The sequence below is a fragment of the Delphinus delphis genome, chromosome 12 (genome assembly GCF_949987515.2).
Source record: "Delphinus delphis chromosome 12, mDelDel1.2, whole genome shotgun sequence".
Classification (NCBI taxonomy): domain Eukaryota; kingdom Metazoa; phylum Chordata; class Mammalia; order Artiodactyla; family Delphinidae; genus Delphinus; species Delphinus delphis.
Genome location: NC_082694.2, coordinates 27,910,472 through 27,924,524, shown reverse-complemented (window position 1 = coordinate 27,924,524; position 14,053 = coordinate 27,910,472). Strand labels below are relative to the sequence as shown.

Here is a 14,053-nt window from a genome sequence, read left to right as displayed (position 1 = left end):
TCAGATCAGAGAGTTGCTGATGACACCTGCTTAGTTTTGAAGCATTATTCTTAAGAATTCTCTTTCAAGTATTTGGGTTATACCACTATCCAGAGGCAACTGGGAAAACTGATCAAACATGTGGGAATTATTAGAAATTAATTTCCTTAATGAAGTCTATAAACCATCAAGTAGGTAATAAAAGTAAGTTCAGGGAAATGTATTTTTTAATAAGAACTTTTAATATTTAATTTTAACTTTTGGGGTTTTTTTTTAGCTGATAAAATTGAGAGTGTTCTTTTTTCTCACACGTTGGGTTAGTTGTCAAAGTGCTGGTTTCTTAATATTGTATCATTAGTGTTCTACAAATATCCTAATGAATCAAACTCTCTTATTGTAAGCTAATGTGAATCAGCAATTTTCAAAGGCAACACCCTGTGCTCTACACCCAGTATTATTTAGTTGCAGTGAATAACCATTTTGAACATTCATTTTGGCATTCTTTCCTCGAGGGCTCAAAGAAGACTGACTGTGCCAAAACATTGGCTGCATTGTTATTTATTTAGGGATTTCAAATTGCCAAAATGAATTTGCAAAATGCCTTTCTTTGTTTTCTGTTCTTTATCCCTTAAAAAATGCCATTGAAGCAAGGTGGGTGTGCCCCATGGTGTTCTACCTTTTGAGAAAAACCTCTTGGAAGAGTTGATACCATAGAAATCTCTTTAGTTGAATAGATTTTAAGTTAAGCTTGCCTTTCTATGGTCAAAAGCACATTGTTGTAAGCGCTCTGTAAAAATGTTTTGTTAGTGTAGTAACTTTTAATTCTGGGGGGAAAAAATCTTAATGACCTTGGGTTTCCTTCAGAGGCTCTTTCACATTTTTGGTTGTGTTAGCATTCATCTTTTCTTGACTCATAACTGCCTGTTTTACTTTTAATAACCTCTTCTTTTTTTATGGACATTGTGTCTTTTTAAAAAGTCTCTTTAAGGGTCTGAGATATTCTCATTTTAAAGTCTTTTGAAAGTATAGTTTGTAATCTCATTTTTAGCAGGAGTGTTATTTTGTTTTCTCTTTTGGTGCATCCTTCTCTACCTGGTGTTTTTTTTGGTTGTCTCTGCCTTGCCCCTTGTGGTTCCTTCTTTATAAGGAAGGTTTATATTGGAAGCTTTGGGTTCTTACTCTCCAGGAATATTGGGGAAAATCTCAATAACCAGTACCTGAACCAGCAGGTGAGTTGACTGAGGTCACTTTTGTTTGATAACCTCTGATCTTTTCCATGTGCATTGCTTCAGCCTTGGGCAGTAGTCACAGCTTTTATTGCCTTCTTTCACAGAAGGGAGAGCCCTGCTTCAACTCCTGATTTCACAGAATGAGCCTAACTTTGTCCCCACTTTCCATGCTATAAGATGATTTTAGTTCCTATTATTAGAGTTAATTTCTTAGGTGTCTCAAATAGTAAGATTGTAAAATAGATAACTTGCTTGTTTCTGCTTGCTTCTTTTACTGCTACAAATATAGGAGGTTAAAGAACTGCTGTGGTTTGTTGGAATATGTTGAGTCCTTACTGGGTAACCTTAAATCCCTGTTTCCTTATTTTTAAGTGAAGATAATTTGGACAGTGGTTGTGAAGCCCAAATGTTACTATATTTGTGAAAGTGCTTTATAAACAGAGAAACATAATCTAAATGTTAGACTTTATTATTGTTTAGTCATAAGGATTGTGTTATTATTCTATTTAAATCTTTTGATCTTCAGGTTGTTCCATTGACCTGTCATGTATGGCAACAGCCATTATATCAAAACAATAGTGGAACACAGATTTCTGATACTAATATGGTCTCTTTGGAAAAAACAGCTCAGTGGTGTTCTGGGGATGATCTGGTATGTCTTGCATAACTGGCAAACTATCTTTTGGTAAGCAGCATGAGAAATTCTGATTTAGCTATGAAGAATGGAAAGAGGTGAATTACTTTAATATTCCATTTTTCTAATAGATCTTTGGCAGCCTTAATTATGTAGAACAGCGTTTACTTTTTTTTTTTGGTCTCAGGACTCCTTCACATTCTTCAAAAGTATTTTAAAGAGCTTTTGTTTATAAGGGTTATCTGTATCAATATTTAGCTTACAAAAAAATTAAAACATTTAAAAAATATTTACTTAGAAATAACAAACTCATTACATATTAACATACAAATATATTTTTAAATGAAAAATGGCTATTTTCCAAAACAAAAAAAATTAGTTGAAAGGGTGGCATTGTTTTACAGTTTTGCATAGCTCTTTAATGTCAGGCTTACTAGAAGACAGTTGGTGTATTAGGCAGGGTTCTTCAGAAAAATAGAACCAATAGGAAACATATACGTATGTAAATAGGTAAATACAAATATATATATATATATATATATATATATATGTAAAATAAGGAATTGGTTCATGTGATTATAGAGGCTGAGAATTCCCAAGATCTGTCCTGGGGATCCAGGAGAGCTGATAGTATAGTTCCAGTCTGAAACTGAAGGCCCGAGAACCAGGAGCTGACTGATGGTGTATGTTCTAGCCCAAGTCTAGAGGTCCGAGGACCAGGTGAGCTGATGGTGTAAGTTCCACTCCAGGTCCAAGTCCGAAGCAGAAGACTGATGTCCCAGCTTGAAGACCATCAGGCAGAGAGAGCGAATTATCTTTTGCTCAGCCTTTTGTTCTATTCAGGCCTTTAATGGGTTGGATGAGGCCTGCCCACCTTAAGAAGGGCATTCTCCTTTACTAAGTCTGTGGATCAGATGTTAATCTCATCCAGACACACCCTCACAGACACACCCAGATGTTTAACCAAATACTTGGCACAGCCAAGTTGACACATAAAGTTAACCATCATAACTGAATTCCCAGATCTGCTTCTGCATTTAGTCCATTGGGATATATTGTTTTGGTTGAATTATGTGAAGAAAATCTGACCTTACATAGATATGTAGTTAGAAAAGGGAGGCCCACTTAACTTCCCTGAAAGGGTGTCAGTGACCCCCAGGGATCTTTGGACCATACTTTGGGAACCACTGATCTAGAGCATAGTAATAAACTTAGAAGAAATGGAAAAAATTGTGAGCAGATAGGAAAAAGCCTCATATATGTTTGTTGGAGAAAAAAATGCATCCTTACTCATAATGATTATTTAAGGTTGATTATCTAATAACTTGGGTATCAGATTTCTTCTAGTACCTTCAATTTCCCCTAAATTGCATTTATTATCCATTAAATGCAAGGTATGGAGGAAGGAGATTTACTGTTGCCAAGTGAAAAGGGTTAAGAGAAACCCTGACCAGAAAAAGCATGGTACTCTGTGATCATTAAATGGAAGGGGGATTGTTATGGGTTGAATTGTGTGCCCCAAAATGATGTGTTGAAGTCCCAATCTGCAGCACCTCAGAATGTGACCTTATTTGGAAATATAGTGATGGAAGATAGAACTATTTAAATTAAGAAGAGATCATACTGGATTTAGGGTGGGCCCTTAATCCAATATGACTGGTGTCCTTGTAAGAGAGAGACACACAGGAAGAGGTCTGCTCTATGAAGACAGAGGCAGAGATGGAGTTATGCTGCCATAAGCCAAGAAATGCCTGGGGCTTCGAGAAAGAGGAAGAGGTAAGAAGGATCCTCCCCTAGAGGCTTTGGATGGAGCATGGCCCTGCCAACACCTTGATTTCAGACTTGTAGCCTCCAGAACTGTGAGAGAATAAATTTCTGTTGTTTTAAGCCCTCCACTTTGTGTAAGTTCATTATGGCAGCTTTAGGAAACGAATACAGAGGTATATTCCTAAGTAGTTTAATATTCTCTGAGGGCATGTTTATGGTAGAGCACAGTCCAAAAATGGATATCTTGCCTTTTTTTGGTCCTTGTTTTATAAAATATAAACCGTGGATAGATCCTGTAGCTCTTCATTTCTGCCTTTATGCCTGTGTTCCTCAGAAGAACTGGAGGATTATACCACTTCCTAATTCTCTCCCCTCTTTTCTCCTTCTGGCTATTCTGCTCATTCATCCTTGTCGCTGTCATCCAAATTAACTTTTTTTTATTCATTGAAAACTATAGCCCTTGCTACACTGTCGTCTTTTAGTTTCTTTCACTTCAGCTTACATTACCCATCCAAGGTCTGAAACTCTTGGATCTTTGATCTAATGTGCAGAGATTTTTTTCCTTCACTCCTCCCAACCTTCTCCTATCCCTGCTTACCCCATGGTCACAGTCTAGACCTTATCAGCTCCAGCAACTTGAGTACAAATGTCTCATCCTTTCTTCCCTCCAGCTACTGCCCCGTTTAATGTTTCTGCTCCCTGTTAAGTGAAATTTTCAAGAGTTTTTGGTCTCTATTTTCTGATACCTTATCCTCATGTTTTAAAAAGTCAGGTTTATTGAGGTATAATTTAAATACAGCAAAATTAACTCTTTCAGGTGTGCAGTTTGATGAGCTTTGACAAATACATACAGTTATATAACTACTACACATTTGACTGCCATCACTCCCAAAAAGTTTCCTTGTACCCCTTTGTAGTCAGTCATCTCCCCCATGCTTAGTCCCTGGCAACCGCTAATCTCATTTCTGTCTATAGTTTTGCCTTTCAGAATTGTAGTGTGTAGATTTTTTAAAAAATAATTAATTTATTTTTGGCTGCATTGGGTCTTTGTTGCTGCACGCGGGCTTTCTCTAGTTGTGGCAAGTGGGGGCTACTCTTCTATGCAGTGCGCAGGCTTCTCTTTGCAGTGGCTTCTCTTGTTGCGGAGCCTGGGCTCTAGGCGTGCGGGCTTCAGTAGTTGTGGCACGCGGGCTCAGTAGTTGTGGCTCACGGGCTCCAGAGCACAGGCTTGGTAGTTGTGGCACATGGGCTTTGTTGCTCTGTGACATGTGGAATCTTCCCAGACCAGGGCTCAAACCCGTGCCCACTGCAGTGGCAGGCGGATTCTTAACCACTGCACCACCAGGGAAGTCCCATGTGTAGATTTTTGAATCTGACTTCTTTCACTTGGCACATGCTTTTGAGGTTCATCCATGTTGTTGCATAAATCAGTAGCTCTTTAAAATTTATTTCTGAGTAGTAGTCCACTTATGTACAGGTTTTCAGGTAGACAGCTGGTTTCATTTCTCTTGGGTAAATACCTAGGAATGGGATTGCTGGCTGATATGGTAACTGTACGTTTAACATTATAAGAAAGTGCCAAACTGTTTTCCGAAGTGCCTGTACCATTTTGCATTCCCCACGATGTATAGGAGTTCTAGTTGCTTTGCGTCCTTGCCAGCTCTTGGTATTGTCAGGTTTTTTTGTTTTTGTTTTAAAATTTTTAGTCATTCTAGGTATGTTGTGGTGTCTCATTGTGTGTTTTTTTAAAAATTTTATTTATTTGTTTATGGCTGTGTATGGCTCTTTGTTTCTGTGCAAGGGCTTTCTCTAGTTGTGGCAAGAGGGGGCCACTCCTCACCGCGGTGCGCAGGCCTCTCACTATTGCGGCCTCTCCTGTTGCGGAGCACAGGCTCCAGACGCACAGGCTCAGTAATTGTGGCTCACGGGGCTAGCCGCTCCGCGGCATACGGGATCCTCCCAGACCAGGGCTCGAACCCGTGTCCCCTGCATCGGCAGGCAGACTCTCAACCACTGTGCCACCAGGGAAGCCCTCATTGTGGTTTTAATATGCATTTTCCTAATGATAATGTGCATCTTTTTGTGTGCTTATTTGCCATCCATGTTTCCTCTTAATGAAGGGGTTGGTTTAAATCTCTTCCCCATTTTTTATGGGTGATTTGTTCCATTTGTTGAGTTTTGAGAGTTCTTTATATATTCTAGATGTAAGTCCTTTATATGTTTTGCAAATATTTTCTCCCAGTCTGTGGTTTTCCTTTCAATTGTTCTATTTGTTTTTTGAAGAGTAGAAGTTTTAATTTTGATGAAGTTGAAGTTGGTTTATTGATTTTTTTTTTTTATGGTTTTTACTTCTTATGTCTAACCTGGTAAATTTTGACCTAATCCTAGATCACAAAAATTTTCTCCTATATTTTTTTCTAGAACAGGATTTCTCAGCCTTGGTGCTTTTGATATTTGGGCTAGATAATTCTTTATTTTACAGGACTGTCCTGTGTATTGTAAGATGTTTAGCAGCATCCTTGGCCTCTTCCCACTAGATATCAGTAATACTGCCCCATGTTTGTAAATGTCAAAATGTCTCCAAACATTGCCAAATGTATCATGGTTGAGGGGAGAGGAGGGTGTCAAAATCTTGCCCAGTTGAGAATGAGTTTTTGAAGTTTTATAGTTTTAAGTTTCACATTTATATCTAAATCTGTTTTGAGTTGGTTTTTGATGATGGTGTGAAGTAGGGGTCCAGCTTCATTTTCTTACATACGCATATCTAATTGTTATTCCAACACCATTTGCTGAAAATACTCCCTTTTCCCTTGGCATCTTTGTGTGGGTCTATTTCTGGACTCTCTATTCCATTGATTTATATCTCTATCATCATGCTAATACTGTGCTCTTAATTACTGTACTGTCTTGAAATCAGATAGTGTGAGTTCTCCCACTTTGTTTTTCTTTTTAAAAATGGTTTTGTTTATGCTAGATTCTTTGAATTTCCATATAAATTTTAGAATCAGTTTGTCAATTTCTATTTAAAAAGTCTGCTGGAATTTTGATTAAAATTGCCTTGAGTCTGTAAATCAATTTGAAGGGAATTGACATCTTAACAATATTGAGTTCTCTAATCCATAGACACAACAGTTCTTATAGTTTTATTTAGATTTAATTAGATTGCTAATTTCTTCATCAGTGTTTTGTTGCCTTCAGTGTACCAAACTTAACACATGTTTGTATTAGACTTACTGAAATGTTAAAAAAATTTCAATTCCTACTGTTCATCACAATTATATAGGAATATAATTGACTTTCAATATTGACCTTGTATCCTATGACCTTGCTAATCTCATTTACTAGTTCTAGTATAGTTCTTTTGTAGATTCTTTAGGACTTTTTAATGTATAGACAACCATATCCATTGTATTTTTTTTTCCTTTTTCCTTTTTGATATATATGCCTTATCTGCTGGCTGGGATCTACTTATTCTTCTACTTGATCTTCTTGTGTTCTGTCCTCACTTCTGTGAAAGCAAGTGTCACCAACAAATTTGTGTAGCTGAATACAGTAAGCACTTTTCTGTCCTCATCTTAGATGCAATAAATAGCATTTCATGTTCTTAACCAATGCTTAACTTCTTAAAATTATTTCCTTTCTCGGCTTCTCCTGGTTTTCTTTCTACTCCTCTGGCTATTCTTTCTCATCCCCTGTTAAACCTTAAAATCAGAGGTTGCAAGCTGTGGGCCTGCATATGGCTCAAATGTGGTTTGCAGAAAAAAAATTGGGGGGGCACAGTGTTTTAAAAATTTTTAAACAGAATACTTTAAAGTGTGCATGCAGTGCATAGTTGGCCACAGGTCCCATTACTCTCTAATATCAGGCAGGTTTACTCATTTCTTTTACCTCCCTGTACCTCATTTCTTTTACCTCCCTGTAAAAGCACATTTGAGTTTTTAACTTCTGTTTGAAATGTTGGAATGTTTTGGTTCTTGTCTAGATCTAGGGCTTTAAATATGCCTGTGTACTTAAAAATCCCAAGTTTGTATCTCCAACCTTTACTTCTCCCTCAAAATTTGTTTGTATTTATTCTGTTGTTTATTTGTCATCCCTCTTCACATCTGTCAAAAAATATTTAGAGATTTGAGGCCCTTTTTATATTGGTTAAAAAGGTATAACACTCAGAATCATAGCAGCAAAATAAGCAGAAAGAAAAGAATGGTCAACAAATTTTTTTAAATTTTATTTTATGAGGGGAAATTATAAGAGCATGTTTACATGGAGAGAGGAATGATTCAGTAGAAAGGGAAAATGCATGAAGGAAAATGGGAGAATCACATATAGGAAAGAAATCATTGAAAAAAAATGGAATGAGATGGGAAGGTCTTTGATAGGTAGTAAGACTTTTTTTTAAATCACAAGATGAAAAGCTGGGTTAGGTAATGGGGTTGTAGATCTTGTGCTAGGAAGATAAGGAAGGTCCACCTCCTGTTCTTCACTTACTAAAGTAGGAAATGAGGTCATCAGTTGAAAAATGAGGAAGGAGGGTTCAGTAGTTCTGAGGAGAGAAAGTATAAAGTAATCATTTTAGCCCATCAACTTACCCGGAAAATAGAGTAGAATTTCCAGGCAAGGCTGAGTGCCCTTGAGGTTTAATGTCATCAGTCTAAAGGAAAACCAGTGTAGGTGTGTGCTTTCTTCAGCAGTGTGCTACTGCTTGGATTAAGACAAGCAGAAGGTTCAACCAGAACTGAGCTTTTGCCAGGCAAATAGGATAGTCGGGGAAAAGGGTAAGAAAGAAGAGATGTTTGCAAGGTAGTGATTATAAGGATGATTATGAACTCTCAGAGTGGTAAAGAGGGAAATACAAGTAAGAAAGGAATTATGAAAAGTGTAAATGTGACAGGTTAGTTGTCTTCAGAAGGTTACAAAATTATTGCAGTTGAGGAGCTAGAGTTAAGTAAGTGATCTGTGGAGGTCAAAGGATGGGCAGGAGAACACATGGATATGTCTCTCATCAGTAGTGAGGAATAAACTATGGGATGAGGCTCAAACCCCGGTCAAAGGGGCTAAGAGATGAGTTGGGGACCCGAGATTTTGCTATAATGAGAGTCACAAGATGACTGGAATTCCCTTGCTTTAAAACCTGTTCATTTGGCCCACTATCCCCTATTGAATAGAGTGCTCTCAAAAGAAAAAAATTAAAATAATCATTCTCGTATTCCTTTTATTTTCAAGTATTAAAAATGTAAAAAGCATGTTTCCAGTAGTAATGTTCGATGTTAAGGATTTGACTGATTTATCTGACATAGATGGGATTGGTATATTTTGGAATGTGAAAGGTCTATAATCCCATAAGCCATAGATGAGTAGTGTTAATATTTTAGAATATTCACTCCAATATTTTTCTCTATATCTATTTATATAACTGATATTAGGTAGTGGATAGTTGTGTATCTTTTTTTTTTTTTTTTTTTAACTTACTGTAAGAGCATTTGGTTGGTGAATTTTAAATACTGGAAATAATCCTTTAAAGAAAAAAGTCTTGTTGAAATTGTGAAATCTTTCTAAATTGTAGTACAACATATTTTTATGGGTGGGTCATTTGGGAATGAAAACAATATATATTCTCTTAAAAAAATTTGAGTTGATTAAGGAAGGAGAGTAATAGACTACAAAATAATGAAAATCAGTACATTATATATCTAAGCATGTTGATTGCCGTCAATATAATGTCTCATCTTTTTATTTAAACAAATAAATGTAAATCAAGTGAATTCATTATTTAACAAAAAATTTTACGTAAATAATGAAAAACTGCAAGTAGAAGAAACATGGCAAAGAGAAAAACAAATAATTAAGTTAGAAAACAGAATTGTTAAATTTAAGACAAAATATATACATTCCTAGCAAATCCAGTCAAGAAAAAGAAAAACACCTTAATAAAATAGACTTAATACAAACCTATCAAAGCTTATAGAGTTGGATTAGAACTAGGAAGAAATCAAGAATGTTATAATAGTACCAGCTATCAAAAAGGTTTCTGGATCTAATGGATTCACTGATGAAATCTTTTATATTTTTAAGGAAAATCCAATTTCCTTGTATTAAAAAAATATAGAACAAGGTTAGAAAACAAAAGCAGCATTCTAAAATACTGATTAATCTAATGAGTGAAAATGTAAAAGACTGTGCTAGCAAATATGATTAAGGTCTAATCTACTACTACCAAGTAAGAAATGTGAAGTTGTTGCAATATGAAGAAATTTATTGCTGTATTTTAACAGATGTAATTGGGGAAAAAAAGATGCTGTAATACAGTTTGATCAAATTTAGTGCTCATTCCTAATAAAATTAATTTAAAATGAAAATAAAAGAATAATAGCATGATAGGACGAATATTCTTTTTTTTTTTTTGTGGTACGTGGGCCCCTTTCACTGTTGTGGCCTCTCCCGTTGCACACGCTCCATTTGCGCAGGCTCAGCGGCCATGGCTCACGGGCCCATCCGCTCCGCGTCATGTGGCATCCTCCCAGACCGGGGCACGAACCCGTGTTCCCTGTATCGGCAGGCAGACTCTCAACCACTGCGCCACCAGGGAAGCCCAGGACGAATATTCTTAATTATTAACTAATACCAAATTTAAAAAGAAAATGTGTTTAAAAACTGCTTACCGTTAGTATTTAATTCAACTTTATTTCAACATTGCTACCTAGTGTGGTCTGTGGATTGGTGCCAGGCCATGAATTGCTTGTTACTGTCAAGAGATAAGTACAAGAATTAAGAAGTGTTTAGAAACTTTTATAGCAATTTGATGTTTTTTAGAACTAGAAATCAGATACTTAGACTTGTGTTTTGTATTTTGGGCTTATATATCTTTTCAATTTCATTTTCCTAGTTATTTTTACTAGTTTTTAAAATTAGTTTATTATTTTTTTTTACTTGTTACCTGTTAATTTTTATTAGTATTTTAATAAAATGTCAGTCTGTAATGAATAGGAAGTAGGAAAAACTGATCCTTCCTATAGATACTTTGAGAAACATTTTTCTGAATCATGCCACTAATATAAGAGTAAATATTTGAAAGAGACAAGTGAACCACTCACTACGCATGAACCATATGATGTTTTGCACTGAGAAGTCCGCTAGAAACTAGTATAGCAAGTAAGAATTCAGTAAAGTGGTCACATGTAGAGAATATCGTAGCTTTAGGTTTGGAATCTTTTTTTCAGTTTTATTATTATCACATTGTAAGATTTCATCATGAAGAACCAAATTTATTGTTTTAATGATGAGAAGTAACTTAAAGAATAGCAGAAATGCCAGTGATTCAACATGTTGAAAGATGGGTAATAATGGGAAAAGATCAAAAATGTTATCAATATTGTAAAAAACACAGAACAGCTTTACTTTTTACAAATTTTGATGAGAATGTTGTGAAATAGGAAGCTGTATCCTACGTGAAGGGACGTTTTAATCTAAATGTTAATATGTATGGTAACTCAGTTAATGATTTAGCATATTTTCCTTCAAAATTATTGTTTTAGAGAACAGAATCTTGGCATTATCTTCCTCAAGAAATGGACTCTTCCCACACCTTGGATACAACCCAGACCAGGTTTAATGTGAGAGAGAAAGGGACTGAAGTGACAGACTTCCCCTCTCTGGAGGAAGGTATATTGACCCAATCAGAAAATCAAGTAAAGGAGTCGAACAGAGATCTCTTACGTTCGCCATTGCTAGGTAATGCCTCTTTATTTTTAACTAGTAGTAATACCTCACATTTGTAAAATACTTATGGGGGAGTGCAAATCTTGCGTCTAAATCCTTTCTTGAGCTGAGGAGCTCTGTAGAACTGTACTCAAAGGTAGTAGCTTATTTCTCGTTTTCCACACTGGCCAGCTGGCCTAGTTATATTTAAATGTGCAGTTGCTCCTCATTTTATCTCCCCTTGTTGCTCTCAGAAGGGAAAAAAGTGGTAACTTCCTCTAGTGGGTATGCCTCCTTAGTCCTGAATTTGTAAACATATATGTAAACCATATATTTATCCTTTGACTACTTCTCTCAGCAGTGGAGGCTCCATGATGTATAAAAAACAAACAAAAAACAAATGTTCATGCTTAAGCTCATTAGATTCTTAAAATTAGTTAAGACATATATTATTATCCTAAGTTTTCAGACCCAGACATTGAGATAAAGAGGTTAAATGACTTGTCTGAGGTAGAGCTTCCTGCTTTCCTCTGTTTAATGTGGAACTGATTTATTAGCTCTTTACAAAAGATGAACTTTAAGTACTTTTCAAATCATCAAGGTAGGAGGTAGAATTGTATTATCATTACTTTGGATTGTTGCACATATATAAGAATGCTTAGCCAATATGGTAGTTTCAGTTTTTTCATTCCTAAATCATAATTCAGACAAATATTCTTTGGTTTTTCTTTCCGTTTTCTTCAGATTTTTATTTTCAAAAATTGAAGAAAATGCCACAACCACATATTTTACAATTAACTTTTGTCAAGGGAGTGGGATTCAACCATGGAGTTGTCGTATCAGTTTTGTAGAGGAGCAAGAATTAGGAATTAATTCAACAAGTTCCTTTCAAATACAAGCAAATACTATCCAAGTAAAAATACTAGTGCCAGTATATTCAGTGATGTAGATCATCAAAGTCAATTTTAGTTTTATATTTTAAGAAAGATGTTAACATTAGAGTTCCCTTGTGGGAGGAGATTACTATGATAGTAGATGAAAGGGAAGACTTTGCTATGATCAGGTATTTGAAGGGCTGTCATGCTAAAGAGGAAGCAATGTATTTTTCATTTATTCATTTATTTAACAAATATCTAAGTGCCTATTGTGTGTTGGATGCTAGGGATATATAGATGAAAGCTACTTCTTCTTTTGGGAAGACAATACAGTAAAAGGAAAATAATAGTACCATGGGATGAGTTGGATAGTGGTTTAGAGCAGGAGTCTGCAAACTACTAGCCATAGTCTAAGGCCTGATTTTGTGAGCTAGAAAAGGTTTTAGCATTTTTAAAGGATTGTAAAAAGAAAAGAAGTATATAGGATAGAGATACCATGTGTGATCAACAAAGCGTAAAATATTTACTAGCTGACCTTTTATAGAAAATGTTTGCTAATTCCTATTCTAGAGGTTAAAATGAGACTATGTAGCTTATAGGGAGGCTGTTTTCAACTTGATACAAGAAAGAACTTTCTAATAGAGCCATTTAATACTGGAAAGGCTGTATAACAAAAAAAAGTGAGCATTATGTCATAGCAAAATGTCAAGCGAAGTTCTCTAATAGGATAGTTTCAGCATTGGGTTGGAGATTGTGCTACATGGCTTCTAATGTATTTTCTAATGTAAAGTTTTATAACTCCAGCTTCTCATTTACTACAGATAAAGTAGAACATTTTAATTATTAGATCCCAGGATCTGATGGCCAGAGGAAATTTCATCATTGCTTTTTTGTTATGCTTGAATCCAGTCATTGTAGGGTGTACCTCACCAATGGCAAATGTCATGATGATGACTGGTGCCAGAACAGTTAGGTATCTCAAAAAAGAGTGATCCAGGCCATCAGTAATTGCCAAAATGTGAGGAAATGTGGGGTCTTTGTTAAAAAATCTTCATGATTCTTAGAGGGGTAAAGATTTCTGTTATGAAGGTTTAAGACTGAGTCTGTAGCCAAAGAGGAACCATACCGATTAGTCCTTGGTGGTAAAGGTTATCGTTATCTTTCAGTTTCTTATTTTTAATTAATCCATTCAGTAAATAAATAATTGTATTTTGAGTGCCTACTAAATGTAGCTGGTACTTTGCTAGGCACTGAGGGTACAGCTGTGAATAATGCAGACATGGAGTTGATAACCTAGGTGGGAAGCAGACAGACCAAAGATTAAAACAAGAGTGTGACAGTTATGATAGGGAAGGTATGCAGTATTATTAGAGGCATTCTGAAATCAAGAAAGTATACTGTAGCAACAGTATTGCCTTTATATTGAAAGAACAATTCAGTTTTAGCAAAACATCACCAATCTATTTAAATTAATATGAAATAGAATGCTGTTGGTTTTATAGTTTTGTTTCTATTAATATTTTTTTGTTTTATAGTTGTAGAAATACTATAAGGAATAAGGAGTTTATACCTAGTTGTACATATTTAAGGACATTATAATAAACCTTATTTAAGGTGGCATTCAGGAATTCAGAAGAACTTTTTTTCCTTTATATTAGCAATTCTCAAACTTCTTGTTCACAGAATTTCCTTGACACACTTTAAAGTTACTGAGAACTTTTGTTGATGTGGATTATTGATATTTTCCCATATTAGAAATTATTAAAACTGAGAAATTTAAAAAATATTTATCAACTCATTAAAAAGTAACAACTCCATTGCATGTTAACATAAATTATCTAGTTTTTTAGAAAAATAACTATTTTCCAAACCAAAAA

General features: G+C 35.4%; 1 protein-coding gene across 1 annotated transcript in view; it reads left to right on the top strand.

Annotated features, from left to right (window-relative positions):
• Positions 1-14,053, top strand: part of ALMS1 (ALMS1 centrosome and basal body associated protein) — a 147,743-nt gene that overhangs the window by 23,494 nt on the left and 110,196 nt on the right. Inside the window, exon 2 of the mRNA XM_060026370.1 lies at positions 11,139-11,334. Within this exon, the coding sequence (XP_059882353.1) occupies positions 11,139-11,334 (196 nt within the window). The remainder of the gene's footprint in view (positions 1-11,138; positions 11,335-14,053) is intronic.